At 37.1% G+C, this 17,988-nt stretch overlaps 1 protein-coding gene, 1 long non-coding RNA gene and 1 pseudogene across 3 annotated transcripts; 2 read left to right on the top strand and 1 right to left on the bottom strand.

Moving 5' to 3' along the window:
* Positions 1 to 10,034: 10,034 nt before the first annotated feature.
* LOC137727115 (ribosome biogenesis protein BOP1 homolog) lies at positions 10,035 to 15,298 on the bottom strand (annotated as a pseudogene). The gene is made up of 11 exons (XR_015962158.1): positions 15,261 to 15,298; positions 14,908 to 15,144; positions 14,687 to 14,819; positions 14,473 to 14,582; positions 14,325 to 14,386; positions 14,134 to 14,194; positions 13,768 to 13,998; positions 13,548 to 13,632; positions 13,079 to 13,257; positions 12,704 to 12,754; positions 10,035 to 10,281 (listed from the first exon to the last, which is right to left on the bottom strand). The product of XR_015962158.1 is annotated as a ribosome biogenesis protein BOP1 homolog (transcript).
* On the top strand, positions 10,673 to 12,595 carry LOC137738798 (uncharacterized). Its single transcript, XR_015963049.1, has 3 exons — positions 10,673 to 11,026; positions 11,639 to 11,701; positions 12,391 to 12,595. It is a non-coding gene; the product is annotated as an uncharacterized LOC137738798 (long non-coding RNA).
* A 1,156-nt stretch (positions 15,299 to 16,454) lies between the features above and the next one.
* On the top strand, positions 16,455 to 17,727 carry LOC148697086 (uncharacterized). Its single transcript, XM_088693445.1, has 3 exons — positions 16,455 to 16,831; positions 16,992 to 17,094; positions 17,242 to 17,727. Exons 1-3 carry the CDS (start codon positions 16,455 to 16,457, stop codon positions 17,725 to 17,727), a joined length of 966 nt encoding a protein of 321 aa, XP_088549571.1.
* Positions 17,728 to 17,988: the final 261 nt, after the last annotated feature.

Raw genomic sequence — 17,988 nt, 5'->3', positions numbered from 1 at the left:
ATAGAGTTCCAGGGAATTACTGCTTATACAACAATCATCAAAGAGGCTATCTTAATTATTAAATATGAGTTATGATAGCGTGCCATTACTAATTGGTTATTACAGCTTATAATATTTTTTCGTGTTTTGACATTTACAAATTAACGTGCTGTAATATCTATGAGATATATGTTGAATACTTGCAAATTATTACTTTTATATCTTCTAATCGGTTGGGGTGGAGAGCCCCTTCACTAAAAAGGTTTTTTGGCAGATGGTGACATACTAGAAAAATGTGGGGGTACATCTCAGTATAAGGTATTGGAAAAGTTATATTCTTGGTACAAAACATATAAGAGGTAGTTTTGATTAACGACTAATGTGTGAAATGTAGGTTGAATAGTTAAGGCTAATTAAGTGGCCTGGACCTGTTTGAGACTTTCTATTATTTATGGAAAAGACCATTTTGTATCTCCCTTTACGGAAGAGGTCAGGTTTATCTAAAGTCTTTGTGTGCTGATAGCCTAGCTATGATAGCTTAAACTAAATATAAATTTATTTAGCATATGCATATACACTTGATATAATTAATTTGAATCTTCCTTCTTTCTTATTTTCTAGTAATGGGGTTAAAAGAATAAGACATGTTACATTTTAAATTGATTAATTCGCATTTCCTCATTGACTTTATTGTAACATCTCACATCGTGCAGAGAAGTGGATCCTGTAAGCCTTATACGTATATTCTCATCTCTACCTAGCACGAGGCCTTTTGGGAGCTCACTGGTTTCGGGTTCCGTAGGAACTCCGAAGTTAAGCTAGTAGTGCGCAAGAGCAATCTCATGATGGGTGACCTACTAGGAAGTTCTCGTGTGAGCTTCCAAAAACAAAATCGTGAGGGCGTGGTCGGGGCCGAAAGCAGATAATATCGTGCTATAATGGAGTCGAGCCCGGAATGTGATGGGGACTTGGGCCGAGATGTGACATTTATGGCTGCTATATTGGTTTTCCACAGTGTCAATACAATTTGATTAAGAGACAATATTGACATATCAATTTTATAGCATCTTTAAACTGTAAGGGTATCTCTCCATCTCAATTTTGCTTGGAGGAATTAATTAGATGCTTTGACCGTGTGATTATGGATATTATAAATGAGCTTTGCTATGCATCTTTTAGATGTAATCACTAATGAGTTTATTTGAGTAAATTTCAGGACATCATTTAAAATTGTGGGGATTGGAGGAGAGCCCGGTATATTGGATAAATTTTGACATACTTGAAATTTTGTTCATATGCATGGCATTAGATTTATCTTGAATACGTTAGGAACTAATTTTGTTCTCACCAATTTTGGTATGAAAATTAAGTGTGGCCACTATGATACTAAAACTCAGTTGGTGCGATGTAAAGGATTTAGGCAGGTGTACCGAAAAGTTCCATCGACCATTGCAGAGGCACATTCTGAATGCTAAATATTTTGAGGTACTATATAGTTTATATTAATTAGAAATGGATGGTAATTTTTATTAAACAACTTATGGTAATGTTATATGTGTAAATGCCATATTATGTTGAGATGTCATGCTTGGGAGAGATATCTTAAATGGATATGCAGGTTCACTTTGGATTGGAACATGAGTTGACACTTGTTGGAAAAGATATTTCTTTAAGGCTTAACAACCTCTTTGTTATATCCCATTCTATATGGAAGAGACAAACTTTTTTTCAGTCTATTATTGTGATATCCCTTTGTGGAATAGACCAATTTATTTGGTTTGAGATATCCCACTATTTGTGGAAGAGATAAACCAGTTCATCATCTGTGATATCATAGCTATAAGAGCATAAGCTAAATGAGTTATACATATGTATTTGATATAATTATTTTGAGGTCAGAATTGGATCTAGGATATCCTCTGACAAATCCACTAAGCTAAATGCTAGTGATGATTGTTAAATTGAAGGGGATGAGACTTGTGCCTATAACATCGATCAAGAGTGATGGTAACCCAACCTATGTGAATGGAGATCCCATGAAGTAGGTTCATATGGGTTAGAACAAGTCACTCGTTGATTGGGCGTGCATTATCAATTTATGTCAATAACATTATTGAGAATCTATCCCTATGGTGTAGATAGTGCAACTACTGCAGCATGTAAGGTTAAACTTGTGTTCTTAATGAATACCATAGCCGATATATAGGTGGTGTGCTTGACTGCAATGCAAACTTGATGGTTTTACCAATTTGAGTGTTGGAGTGGGGCCACTTCCTATGAGAGCTTGGGCAGGTTTTTTAGATCACTTATGAATATCCAAGTGGGCGCATGGCCTATTCGCACCAACCCGAGGATTCAATGTGGGTGGTTAGTCCTATGATTCACACAAAGAAATCTTGGTTCATAGAAAATTTAATTTTCCTAAATTTCTATTGAGTTACGGCTAACTCGTCCTAAGGCTAGTTCATAGTCTAAAAGATACCAGTTTTGATGTGTTGGATTCTCACTTTCCTTTGGTACTTCCTTGTCCTCTCATTATACTTGTGTTTCTCTAATTCCCTTCTTCTTGTGAGTCGATTTGTATTTTGAAATATGTGGGGGGTGTTAGAATTTTAATTGGGTATTTCAAAATACAATTCTTTATTGGTCACTTTAATACTGTTCGATTTGTTTTTAAATTCCTAATTGCAGTTTTGATTTGTAAAACTGAAAAATGATGCATTATAACGTTGAGGTATAATGAATGATTTTGAATTACAATTGATGGACTTTGAATTACAATTGTGGTGTGGTGCTGCCTAATCAATCATCACTTTAATCCTCCAATGTCCTTTTGTAATTTGTTATATATATGTAGATTCTTCTTGGTTTTATTTTTTTTTATTTTTTATTATTTTATTATTTTTTTTATTTTTTCCTTTTGAATGGATATTGGCTATTGAACTTCAAATTCTTTCTTTCCGACAAATTCCACTAGTTGAAAAGAATCCCATCATCCTATCTTCTCTTAATCTCATGTATTCTCTCAAATGCTATTATAATTTCCACCTCTTATATGCCACAGGAAAGAATCGAGTTGTTCACTCGATCTATGTATTGCGAGTGTACGCTTACAAGGATCATAGTTTGTTGTATTCTGGAGGGTAGGGCGCTATAACCTGCTACACTGAAACATTGTCTTAGAGGGGCAAAATCTACTCTTAAGGATAGTGACTACACGCCTCAACCTAAAATCGTGTTCTAATCAAGTATCGACGAAGAATGGCTTCTACCATATAAAAACAAGTATTTTGTTGTTATTACACCATTTTATATAACTTACCATGTCAACATAAATGATCATTTACTAATATCTATCTTTTGTGATTTGTTGTAGGTGAAGTAGCATCCATATCATCAAAATTTCCAACAGAAAGGACTTCTGAGGCATGAAAGCCTGGAAGTGAAGATAGATAAAGAGACAATACCTTCATTGGTAACTACTTCTTATGTACGATGAATGAGTAATTGATAGCATTAAAAAGCTACCACAATGTGAGGGAATTGTGGGGATGGCTTAGCTATTTTTTGAGAAATGTTATATACATTAAAAAAATGTAAAAGTAATTTGCTTCTAGAAAGAAATTACGACTATTTCTTAAAATTGAAGTTTTAATGTATCAAAAGATTGGAGATCTTCTAGCAAATACCTTAAATGTGTAGGAGTTTACTCAAGTGTTAGCAAATTACTTATCAAGTCCGAATGCATGTTTGGAGGAATTATGTTGGAAAACAACTACTATTGAATAAAATATAATTTCATAATTGAAAGTGCGCACCATAAGACATAGTCATCAACCTAGTGGATCCAATTAATTAAAGGTTTGACTAGAAAGTAAGTTGTATCATCGAGGGGAATGAGTTAAAAGCCTACGTTTAAGGGGACTAGAGATCCCAAGATCTAGGTTTAAGGGGACAACTGAATTGTGGATGATTCAATGGGAGCACTGCGGAGATAATCTCCAATCCATGTCCTATGATGAAACAATGTTATTTGTAGCGTATTTAGGATAAGCTTTGCTTTTAATGATTTGTATACTTGGAAATAACAAGTGGGGTATTGCAGGATACTCTTAATGGGAAGTCACCTATCTTGAGTGAAGAATGGGGCCATTCCTGTGAGAATTTTTGAAGGGCTTAGTACTCTAAAAGCACTCATGAGAAACCAAGAATTGTTCAGGGCCAAAATGAACACAATCGAGCAACCACTGGGTGTTTGGAAGGGTATTGTGTGATTACTATTGTCTTAGTTCACGCTGAGCAGTTCAAGACATCACGTTCACTGATTAGCCAAGTAAATCTGATAGTAATTCACTACGGAAGGTTCAAAGCCAAAAGCCACCTATCCCGATGCGGTACTTTTCCTACTGAATTCTCTCTCTAGTGTCTGCATTGTCATTTGCATGGTATTGAGTCAATTGCCATTCGTGTGGGGGATTGTTGGAAAATTTAATAATATATTTATTATATTAAATGTATTAATTGAATGGAAATTCGAAGTGGAGCCTTTTGGTAGAAAGATATGTCCACTTAAATAAAGTGTTGCAACTTTTGACTCTTCACGAATAGTCACATGCTTTCCAAAGACATATGACACACCCCAACCGAAATCAAGGCGTGATGGCCGTCACGTGAGGGTGACGTAGCCATGTGCACAATGCGGAAGCAAAAATAATAATAAAAGTACGAATAAATAAAAACCAAACTATTAAAGAAGCTAGTTAAAGTAATACGCAAGTGTAAGAATAAGTGTGATAAACAATAATCAGAGCACAGAAAGCCTAAGTGCAGTCCAGAAGAACGAATACTAATTACACAACACCCAAAGGTGATCCTACATTTATGATGTTCTGTCAGAACCACTGTCAAGTCCTCGTGAGCCACCAAAGCACTTCTAAGTAGAACCTGGAGGGGCGCAAAACAAAAAGTGTGAGTGGGCAAAAACAAAGCTTTTCAAAATCATTTCAATCTCAAAAGTTCTAACCCCTCTTCGTAAAACCCGTATAATTTCCCAAAAAATAGAATATATAAATATATCACAACCATGCTCAGAGTAGCAACATTCACAATATGTATGTATGTAAGCCATGTCAACTAACTCAGCATAAGATGTAAGTAACCCAGGTAATGTTAATCAATGCAGAATATATGTCAGCTGGAGTCACCTAACGTGACCTGTACGGCTGAATCTAGAGCTCAAATCCACAACTCAATCACTACACCTGCACACGAGTCGAAACCACCTAAAGTGGTCTGTACGACAGGACTGGGTGTAAATAAATACGCTCAAGTGCTATGATCACGTGAAGACTGTGCGAATAATCACGGGTCACCTACAAGTCGGAACCACCTAAAGTGGTCTGTACGACAGGACTGTGCACTTAACTTAGATCCAAGATGAGCGTGTGGTACAAGAGGTCAACATCATGTGAAGGACTGTGCCCTACTTTGGGCGGGAGCACTAACACTGGGTTGTAGGTTTATGAGCTCTCAATGCATCTCACATAACTACTAATTCAGAACCATAAACTATAAACTTACCTGGCACTTACCTGTGCGTCCGCAACACCAAACATACCTATATGCAACTACTAATGCATAAATAAAATAAGCAAAAACTATGCATGGCATTTAAAACATATAAACATTCAATTTCATTTTCTGGGAAAAACCACAAGTATATAGGTATATACGGAAAAACCAAAAGCCCACTCACTGGTACGTGGAAGGGTCGTAACCCCCGAGCCTTGAGTAACTGCGCTCGTCCTCAAGATAGGTCTCATACAATGCTCAAATGGGGTGTTTGGATATACCAACGTGATCTACTCAACCTCACGAACATCCCCATATTTTTAAAATAATTTTCCGACCTCCCACGCGCCACCACGCATCGGCCAAGGCACGGCCAGACGCGTCGGCCACACGCAAGCACGTGCCTGGTACACGTGTGGTAACCCTAACGGCGTTAGGGAATATTCAGTCCATAAATGGAATATACCGTTATATATACCTGATGCTGTTAGTATATTCCGTCAAATTTGACGGAATATTCGTTTTCTTCTTCGGTGAGTCTTGTCGGTTGCCGTTGTCAGCGCCGCTGTCTGCAACTTGAATTCTCGTCGGAACTAGAAAATTTTTAAAACTTCATATCTTCTTCATTTCTCAACCAAAATCCATGAAATTTGTACCAAAATGAAGCTTACAACGAGTAGAACAAAACACTACCACTTTTAAGTCCCGAAATTCACGGAATCTTGCCGGAGAAACCATGAAATTCCGGCCAAACCTGCAACTCGCCACTCCTGGCCTTCTCGACGTCCAATTTCTTCCAAAATGCTTCTCTGAGCTTCGTGAAAGTATTCTAAGGCTTCCTATGACCTTAGCAACTTCTAAAAACCCCACGATCATGTGTGCATGAACAGTGCACCAAATCGGGGTTCCCTGGTTCTTAGGTTTTTGAGGGTTTCAAGTCCAAAAATTGGTATGGATGAGTTCCTGAGCTTGCTAGAAGTCCAAAACCCACTTTCAAACCTTCGATCCGTGCGTGGATAGTTGTCTTTGAAATGGTCCATACACTTTGTAAAGAAAATGGAAGAAGTCCGAGAAAGAAGAAAAAGAGAAGGTCCCGGGAATGTATGGTATGGATGTGTGTGTGTGTTCTGTAGAGTCAACCACCAAAAACAACAAAATAACATCCCAAAATGGCAAATAACCACCAAGGGAAAAATCGTCATTTCACACCTATGGGATGAATAATTTGGGACGGGCTGTCACATGTATCTCACATTCCATAAATAGGGAAGCCCCCTATAATCACAAACATAACTTTTTATTGTTTACATAATCATACATAGAGTTCACTAAATATTAGAGTCTCATTGAGTCCGTATGAGAGGGTTTTCAACACAATCATGGTTCATGGAGCCTTGTGATTTGGAGTGCTACTATTACAAGGACGTGGTCTTTGTATCTTGGGAGACATGCGCCGATCAACCATGAGCACCGTAGTGGGATGTAAACTTGTCTTAAGGACAAAGTGTCCAACACTTGCCTCGACCATATTTTCTAGCTTTTTCTAATCCATTATATCATGTTCATATAACATTGGTTACTCATGTGCATGCATGATTCTGATATATAATTTCATGAATTATTTCTTGATTTTTTATGTGATTTATCATAGCAATTAGACCCAATGTTTCCAACATTTTTTTATATTGAATTAATTAATGGTGAGTGGGTAAAGGAATTTGGATGGGTGGCATGGGATTTCGCAGGGATTTTTAAAGGAGCGGAGGGAGTGGGGAATTTTCCATGTGAGTCTAGTTTAAGGGCGGAGGCAGAAGCGGTGCGGGCTGCATTGTTGGCTTGTGTTGATATGGAATTTGATGTGGTTCAGATTGAATCAGATTCTAAGGGTCTTGTGGATATGATTAATGGCAAGGTTCAACTGAATGTTGTAATTGAAGCTCTTCTTTTTTATATTCAATATGTGAAGCAACGGTTGAGGTCAGTAGATTTTATTTTTGCTCCTCGTATTTGTAATACGGAGTAGCCTCTTTCGCCTTATAGGAGGCGGCTTTTATGTCTAGGACTAATTTGGGTTAGAATGGTTGTTTAATACTTTGACTTTTAATGTAAACCCTTCAATTCAAATATAATGAAATACTTACCTTCGAAAAAAAATAATTAATGGTAATGGTGAGAAAGGAAATTCTATGTTGCTCTACATATTTCTTAAAAAAAGTGAATTTAGCAATTCTCTTGAAGATGCTTTTATGCTTTTATCTCTAATGCTTTTATGCTTTTATCTCTAAGGTTAGCAAATTGGAACCAATTGTTGGATTGGAAGTTTGAAAAGTAGACATTTTCTTTAACACAATCAAGATATTTATCCTTCCCTTTCCCCTTCAAGATTTAGAAATATCGTCACTTGAAGAATGCTCAAACCGGCTTCAAGTAATTAAAATTCTTAAAGTCTCACTTGGGCTAAAAGTCTAACAAATTTCAAATTTTAGCATGCCTTTATTCGATAGGGTGGTTATTATCATTGTAATGTATAATTTTTCTTACGTAATCCACTTTATGCAAGGTGAAATCAAGAAAAAATAGGCTCCCCCAGATTCTGAAATATAAGATCAGTATCAAAATTATCAATCATATGTGAAAGTTTCCAACCATCTTAGGCAAAGAGATGGTGATTGATCTTTCTTGAAAAAAGTACCACAACTAATGCTTTGCTCCTCATGGAAGCTCAATTATAGGTCAAGTACGTCATATTATGATAACCCACACATGTCATATGATGTGAGTCTCTCCTTGTTCTGCTTTTTAGGACTTTTTGGCAATGTAAATTTGCAAAGTGATGAGAATGCATTTTTCGATCTACAATATATAGTTATTGTTATCTATGTGAGTTAAATGTGAGGCATCTCTAATCAAGTAGAGACAAATATCATTAAAACAAAAACTATTTAAAACTATTAGATCAATGAATTCTTCATTCTCCATCGCAGTCTTTATTAGTCGTGGTTCATTGTATTATGTTACAATTTTTTAGCAAAAAAAATGAGCATATCAATACAAACAATACGACGCAAAATATTTAATTTAGGCCATATTTGCTTATATGTTATTCTCACAAGACTTTAGACTTTATAATTTACTTTTCTTTGCAAGGGTAAAAGTAAAACCAACGATTGTGAATCTGAGAAAAAGGCATGAATGAAATATAAAAAAGAATAACGAAAGGTAAAGGGTAATAAAACCAACTACGTTAAAGTTAATAAAAACTTAAGATTGAATTATGGTTTAAGTCACCAAGCGGGTGCATGAAAAGCTCTAAAAAATTATAAATAAAAAATTATAAAGTCACCAAGTGGGTGCAGGGAACAATTTTAGCACTGTAACTTCTAAAATACATGTACACGATGAACTGAAGGCATCAGAAATAATGAAGTTATGGCTACAATATTAATTAATTTAATTAATTATACGAGATCTACCTGCTAAACCTGCACAATTATCAAAATTAATGATAATCGGACAGTAAGCTTGTGCTTACTTGCTGCTTACATTACAATTAGCTTTTACGTGCATGTGTTTGTCATATTCATTCAGCATTTTGGAAACAAAACACTAATTAATCACATAATATTTGAGATGAAAAGGAGGCACACTTTCATCAATATACTCTGATTTAATTAGGAAGAGAAGTTAAAAAAAAATATAAATAAAGTATATTCAATTTTCTTTTTTCTTTTTTATACAATGACATTTTACTTTTTAAGGAGATGGAAGATTGAGCTAGGCCACATAATAGGTCATCTATTAAGTAAGTATTGAACTCAATATACATCATTGTCATTCGTATGAGTTAAACCTGAGATGTTTCACTTACAACTGAAGAAGTATTTTACTAAATCGCAGTACTAGTTGGTAAGTAGCAGTTGCATTTCTTTAGATAAAATTTTCTCTTAATTGACAAATAGTGGATTGACTTAGGATTCAACATATCTTGACTTAGGATTCAACTTTATATTTTTTTATTGGAATATTTGAAAATTAGAGTCTCTCTCGTTTTCTTAAAGAAACAAACAAAAGAAGGTACTTACGTTTTAATTCTTTGCTTAAAGTCGAATCACCCAGTTTGTCCTTTTAATCGACATGAGTTCCACAGGCACTCATGCATCTCCCCCTTTGGGTTTGTTTAGGGTGCTTGAAAAACGCTTCTAACAATATTTGACAGCAAAAAAAATTAGACGTAATTTAGGAAAAGAAATAGTCTTCATATTTTTAAAAAGTGGCATTATAACCTCATGAAGCATTTTGTCAAGCACCAAGCGGGAACCTGCTAAGTTCTGTCGACAACTACAAGGACCTGTTGAGGCTTGTCTGAACCTAACCACAATTACCCTTCACTGCTAGGAAAAGAAATCACAAGCTCTGAAACAATAACATCCAATCCCACATATTCGGCTCAAAATATACGAAAGGAATATGAACTCAATGTAAAGAAAGAGGAACACACAACGGAATTTCAGTTAAATATAAAGGCGAACAACGAAGAATTAGTTGTATACTGTCAAAATTATGATTGAACCATTTCGATCAACACATGGTACATACAACAATTAAGCAATATATTTGTAGACCGCAGAAGATTCAGATCCGAGCAGTCGGATCCATAAACGGGCACCAACTAAAGGCCGTTACCTTTCTTTTCCTCTCAATTGCAATACAGTCTAATCACTGAGTCTGCACCTGTAACAACCCGTCCCAAGATTTACGAAAGAAAATAGGTATTTTTGTATTTTCACTAAGTTTGGGGGATACTTCTTTTTTTTTAAATTGTTTTTGAGCCTTAATTGGTGAGCCCAAGGGGCCCACCCCCTGTTTTGTTCCCGGTTCCCTTTCCCCTTCCCTTTCTTTTGTTTCTTCTAAAAGTCTCTCTTCTATCTTTCTTTCTCTCTGTCTTTCTTTCCCTCCCTCCGAGCAGAACACACACACACACCAACAAAGCCTCATCTCCCTTATCATCAAACACCACAACAACAGCAGCATCACCATCTTCACCATGTCAACTCTCTCCCTCTCTTCGTCTCTGTGGAGCACAGAGGAACTCGGACGAGTTCCTCGTCCTTCCGATTTGGGTAAGCCTCAAAACACTCCAAATGCTTCTCTTTTCATCCCTATAGTTCTTTTCTAACCCCGTGGTTGTGTTTTGGATGTCAAACCATGAAGAAACCACCTCGGAGACATTTCCCAGTTTTCCGGCGAGCACCGCCCCTTTCGAGGAAATTTCCGGCCAAAACACGGCGATTTGGCCAGCGTGCAACATATCAATCTCTTCGTCTCGCTGAGTACTACAACTTTCCTTTTTAATTCACCCAATTTCATTGAGTATTGAAGAAGTTATACTCATTTGAATCTTACCCAGTTTCCGGCGACCTCAGTGACTTTCGAGGTGTTTTCCAGCCAAAACACGGCGAGTTAGACGTCGTGTGAGGTACCATTCTCTTCGTCTCTTCGAGAGCTACGATTTTCATTTTTGAATCACTTGATTTCCTCAAGAATTAACAAAGTTATGGACGTTCAAAGTTTGTCTAAATTCCGGCCTTCTTCTCCGGCGTGAAACCCAGCCCAAGAAACCACCCAGGCCTTCGGGCCGTTCCTGCCAAGCCCAAAACCTTGGGCAGCCCAACCCAACATTTTTTCTTATTTTTATTTTGGTTTTGTTAATTTAAAGGCCTTTGGGCCGTTTCTTTTAGGGCCTCCGGCCCGTTAACCCTAAACCCATTAGACCCAAACCCTTTAGGCCCAAACCCGGATCCAACCCAAGTCCAAACCCTTTAACCCAATCCGGATCCAAACCCAAACCCGTTTGACCTGTTGATCCGGACCCGGACCCGGTCTTACCGTTGACCCGGTCAACGGTCAGCGTTGACTTTCACTTTGACCGGTCAACGGTCAACGTTGCCTTTGACCGTTGACTTTTTGGGTTTTCGTGCGGGACCTCTCCTAGGCTAATTTGGACGTCCTGAACCCGTTTCCGATGTCTATTTTCCCAAATTAAGTTGTTTGAGTAGAGTTTGACTAAATGTACCCTTTATGTGCTTAGGGGCGATTATCTGTGGCGTTTCCTTCTTCGCTAGATGGCGTGGCTTTTCGACGGCGAAGTACTGTGAGTGGACCCCTTCTAAAAATGCATGTTTTGATAGTATAAATGCATACATGAAAAACATGATTTGATGATTATGTTTTATGAACGTTTTACGAGATAACATGCTTACTGAGGCTAATTTGAATTATTACTATTTTTCCTATAACCCATGTTCTTATAGAATATCTGATGGATGACGATATGATATTTAGAACATGTTTAGAACACCTCTTTATAGTATAGATGATGGATGACTTTATACTATGAAGTTGATTTTCAATATATGTATGTTCACTGGTTTTGTACTTACCAAGTGGTCCTTTTCGTTACGGGATGTATGGATAGATCCAGTCCGTCTCGGGCGATGGTTTGGTGTTGGCATAGGGCCTGGAGTGTGTTTTCCTCTGACTGTCTGTTCAGAGACGGGGAGACGGCATGGGGCCTGAAGTGTATTTTTCCTCTGACTGTCTGCTCATAGACGGGGAGCCGGCATGGGGCCTGAAGAGTTATATCGGACATTCACTAGTGTTTATTATTTATGCGAATTATGATTTGAGACATTGCACGACATGCTAGGTTTCGGAAAACCTATGTTTATAATTATATGTGTTTTCATAAAACCTGGGGGTTAGTATGTTGATAACTGTTTTATTATATATATATATATATATCAATTTGGTCCACTCATGTTTGTTTTGCGCCCCCTTCAGGACTTAGAATCGAGGCATACAATCCTGACGTCCAGGCACTTCCGCATCGGCATTTTCGAGTCCTCTCGGTGTAGGACCCACTCCTTTGTTTCATTCAATTTTATATTATTTTTCTTCTAATGTTCTAGATTAGAGGTGTGCTCTGAACACGGTCCTTATTTACATATTCATTATTCTTTTATATTTATAAACCTTATTTATCCTTTGTTTTCAGTATTTACACTCAATAAATGGCTTTCGTCACCCTCGGGTGTCGGCCAGCACGTGCCTATCCTGGTATTTGGGGAATATCAGGGTCGGGGCGTGTCAGCACCGCTAGTGAATAACCATGGCTGCCTTGGATGGAACTTACAGTCCAATACACCTGCATACCAGTCAGGGAAAACAAAGATTTAGCTTTTATATAAAAGTTTGAATGACGCTATGATACTAAGTTCACAATGCATTTGGCCTACAACCATGTATTTTTTTCTCCTAACTCCTTAGGATTTTATCATATCTGCATTCTTGAGAAGGAACCTTGAACACATAATACATTCTAAAAACATTCAAAGCCCATGGAAATATGTTTACAAAGGTAATCTGATGCCCAGCTTCAATAATCATTCCGCACATGCACTAGCAGCATTCTATTATCTTTGTTAAACCACCCAAAAGGACTTAAAATAGAGAAAGCTATAGGTCGCACCTCTCCCATTTGAGCTTGTCTGACCTCGGACTATTTCCAATGGAACAATAAGAGGGTTCTGGTTAAGATCTGAAGAAACCATTCCTTGAAAAACATATGCAGTGCAGTTATGAAAGCATGTTGCAAACAGTGGGTACGAACGATGGAAAGATACATTGTTGATGTCCTTCTGAAGCAACCTGATAAGTTTCGAAATGTCAGAAAAATATATGCATCCACAGTAACAAGGCAAATGCTGTATAAAGTTAGTTTGGTGTTTGGCAAATAGTTAATGACTGGTCATATAGTATTAGACCTATCAAACAAATAACATCTTCCAAAAACCTATGCACTCTGCGGGGTATATCAGAGTCCGTAACACTGGAAGTGAAATAAGCCAGCAGTTTGCACGAAAGTATTATCCCCCTTCCTAAACAGTACAAATCATCATAATAGTTTGCATCATCTACAAAATAAACGTGAAACATACTTGAGAGTTTTGTAAGGTTTAGATGAAAGTTCCATGTCGAACCAACATAATTTTCCTTCTCTGCTTCCCACAATTATATGATCACTTGCATTATGAGTAAAATCCAGATATATCAGAGTACAATTCGAGTACCACTGTAAAGAAAACGAGACAAACCAATTGAGTTGTAAATAATGCATAGAAATAGAGAAACTCAATGAATGAATAATTAAAAATCTACCAGAAGGATGAACTGCAGTAGAGGAGACTTCACGAAGTCCAGTCTCAAGCTTTTTGACAAGTTTTCCATCCTTCACCAGATTATAAACACTAATAATTTTTTTTGTTGAAATGAAGAAGAAAGACCGTGTTGGATGGAAAACTGAAGTAACTGCAACCCCATGCAACTTGAATGAAAGTGTCTGGTTAAACTTCTTAGAGAGCTTGTGTATAAATATAGCTCTTGATTCACGTAAAGCCAAAGTCAAGAAAATCCAAGGAGATGATAATTAATTTGGTATATCTTCATCTCTTTTTGTATAAGAATAAATTATTAACTTAATTGCAAATGATAATATAAAGAGATAGCATCATGCAAAAAGGATATCTGCTGGCATCACTGTTGAAAGGTAGTCTCCTTTACGATGCCACTCTACTGAAGCCACGGTCTACAGGACCAAACAAGAAAAGAGTTCAGAATCTTCGTAGAAGACCATCCTTCCAATCTTGACTTACAGTTAAGACACTCATATACTCGAACCACCACAAATAAATTGATGAAGGAAAAGGCCAATGTACGTTAGAATGCCTTAATCTGATTCCCTCAAGTTTATCATCATGAAGCCAGCTTACACTGGGTGCTGTTGTGCCAGTATAAGCAATATGTTTTGCAAAAGTTAGATGCCATTCATTTGATAAATGATATTCAAAGCACTAACAATCTCACACTGACCAGAGTCGTCAGGCATAGGCATCTCAACAGAGAGAAGTTCTTTAGTTCTTTTCTGTACTTCTTCAGTCCCACAACCAGTGTTCAAAAGAAGTACGTCTTGTCCCCTAAAAAGATTGCGATAGTCATTTTACACATTCAAGTAACAAGATCCACAGTGAAATAAATGTAAAGCAAAAATGAAACCAAAATATATTGAATGCATCGTTACACCGAGACAGCCACTATAGAATGCTCAGGATAAGGATTCCAAGCCACATATTTGACGGCTTCACCAATATCGCAGATTTTGACACATCAACCAATTTCAACCACCCAAATACGCAAAGTTCCATCCAATGAACCTGTAAGAACCACAACAGATGATGAGATTTACATCCAATTTCAATTACCTAACTGAAAGTAACAGACAATTAAGCATGACATTGATACCTTATGCAATCCACTGCCCTGAAGCTTCTACAGAAACTAATGTAACTGCATCCTTGTGGCCTCTATACTCAAGATAACATGCTACAGGGTAAGGCTCAAGTTCAGTTCGGCTCGGTAGCTTGGGCTTGAGAGATTCAGGGTCTATTTTAAGCTGAAACATATAAATGATTCGTTGTGAATAAATTTGATCATTGCCCTCATATCACATGAAGACCAGAATTCTCATATGCAGCGATGCTTCACATATTTGCAAACCTAACCAGTATGATAATGGAGTGTGTGTTAGAAGCTGAACAATCATGGAGAGTAACAAATTAACATTAGTTCAAATTTCAATTCACATTCTATATTACTTTTTAGGTATAAATTTAGGACGGTCTTCTTCATACATTAACTGGTAAGAGTTGATCTCTTCTTGTGTTGGGATGTATTCCAGAGATGGATTAAAGGACTCCTCATGGCCTAAAAGAAAATTTAAATTTTAAGATTTCCATCAAGTCTTAGGATATTTCACGCAAGCAAAAAGTGTTGAGAATTAAGCTGCATACTAGATTAATATCGAGCTGCAAATGACAATCCTACAAAAAGGAGTTAAAGAGAATGCAAAGATTGAAGAGATGAACTTACTATTTTTAGAAGTAGCCGTTAGATTTAAATTACAACGGCTAGATTAGTTTCTAATTTAGGAAACCTGCATAGCTGTTATGCCTATCTGTTTAGGATTGTACTATGTCATTTGATCCTTTCCTAAGTGGAAGGATCATCGCCTTCGATGGCTTCAATGGGTAGAGATGTGTCCTTGATCCCTAAAAAATAGGATTCGGCATTTGACTGTGCTGATGATATATTCTCTGTGTATTCTTCTTTGATTATAATTTAAGAAAATACAAGAACATTCTCCATTCTCTGCACTTAACCTTTCTCAAAATTTTGTGCTGCAAAGTTTTCACCTTTTACTTGTTAATTAACCTAAAAGCTATGTCTGATACCATTTGAACATGGTATCAAAGCTCTAGGTCTGATTCCAAAAAGGGGTGTCAACTGTGAGGAGGTTCTTCCTAAGAAAAACTCCCAAAAGGGATAAAGGTGGTTTCTTTGTTGGTTGGTTCACTAATACTCACTAAGAAATGATGGGATCAAGTTCTTCCAGTGGAGATTTAAGAACTCCATAGTTCGATGGTTCAAATTACAATTTTTGGGCTATCAAAATGGAGACTATCCTCATAGCACATGATCGATGGGATGTGGTAGAACTCGGAGTACAACCGCAGCTGATTCTCGAGAAGGAAGAAAGCTCTAGAGATGAAGAAAGTGTGGCTGAGCAAGTTCCTGTGGAAGCACCCACCATCTCCAGAGAAGACAGAATAAAAAACGCCAAGGCGTTGAGTCTCATTCAGGGAGCAATAACAGATGGGCTCTTCCCTTGCATCATAAATGAGAAGACTACGAAAGGGGCTTGGGACATTCTAAGAAGAGAATTCAGATGAGATAAAAAGGTAAGAGCTGTAAAACTTCCAGCAGTTAAGGCTGATTTTGAGTATTTGAGAATGGCAAAAGGTGAAACCCTAGATGATTATTTGGCTAGGTTTTTTATTGTGAAAAATCTAAAGTATGTGCCTGATAAAAGGATTGTGCAAAACCTATTGATGAGTCTAAGCAGGAGGTATAAGTCCATTGTGTCCATTATAGAGGAAACTCTAGATCTGGATGCCATTAGAGTTGAAGAAGTCATTGAATTTGTCAAAGTCTATGATAAAAAAGAAGATTTGCATGATGAAAGGGATAAGGTGACAGGAACTAAGAGAGCCTTTAGTAGTGTCAGAGTTGGAAACAATCAAGTTATTGGAACTTACAAAGGTTCACAAAATAAGCAAAACCAGAAGTGGCAGGGGCAATACAAGAAGGGAAAGAATTGGTCTCAAAGGTGGAAACTGCAACAATACCAATGGTTTAAGCTGGAACAACAACCTTGGAGGAAACTCGAATAATAAATTTAATTCACAGAACAAGCAAGGGATTAGTAGTCAAAGTGGTGTAAAACCACAGTGCCAAGTTTGTGAGAAATACCATTTTGGTGTGTGCAGATACAAAGGAAAAGCCAAGTGTGGAAAGTGCAACTGCTTTGGTCATATTGCAAAGGACTGTGATAGTCACAAGCAAGTAGCCAATTATACCAAGAAAGAAGAAGTAACCACATGAACCATGTTCTATGCTGTCACTTAATGATCAATTGCACAAGATAGAACTGTATGGTTTGTGGACAGTCCCTGCAACAATCATATGACCTCTCAAGCGTCTATGTTGATAAACATTGACAAATCTATGACATGTAAGGTTAAAATGGGCACTGGAGACCTTGTACAAGCTATTGGGAAAGACACTTTAGTTGTTGAAACTCAGTGTGGAAAAAGTTATATAAATGAAGTGTTGATGGTTCCAGGTTTAGATGAAAACTTACTGAGTGTAGGTCAGATGATGAAGCATGGATGCTATGCTCTATTTGGAGGGAATATGGCAATAATCTTTGATGACAGCAGCCTAAATAATGTTGTAGCAAGAGTGACAATGGTTGGAAATAGATGTTTTCCTCTCTTACTAGAATCTATAACCCCTGCAGCAAGAAAAACATATGTGACTGAAGATTCATGGATTTGGCATAGGAGGTTGGGTCATTTGGGCTTTGGAAGTATGAAGAAGATGCAGCAAAAGGAAATAGTACTTGGATTAATTGTTATAGCAGAAATGAAGGGTGTGTATCAGGGAAACATCACAGATAACCATTTGACACATAAATGGGTAGAGAGCAAGCTATCCACTTGAGTTGGTACACACTGCCAATGCAAAATGAGTCCATTGGTGGAAATAGGTACTTCATCACATTCATTGATGATTTCTCAAGAATATGATAGGTATACTTTGTCAGAAATAAATTTGATACCTTTAATGTGTTTAAGAAGTTCAAAGCCTTTGTTGAATTGCAAAGTGGTTTTAGTTTTTTTTTTTTTTAAAAAAAAAAAAAAAAAAAAAAAAAAAACTAAGAAGTGACAGAGGTGGTGAACACACCTCTCATCAGTTTCTAGA

Source organism: Pyrus communis, chromosome 5, assembly GCF_041283825.1.
Source record: "Pyrus communis isolate YQ-2024b chromosome 5, ASM4128382v1, whole genome shotgun sequence".
In the NCBI taxonomy this organism is placed as follows: Eukaryota; Viridiplantae; Streptophyta; class Magnoliopsida; order Rosales; family Rosaceae; genus Pyrus; species Pyrus communis.
The sequence above is the reverse complement of the archived record's forward strand: the minus strand, read 5'-3'. Positions and strand labels throughout refer to the sequence as shown.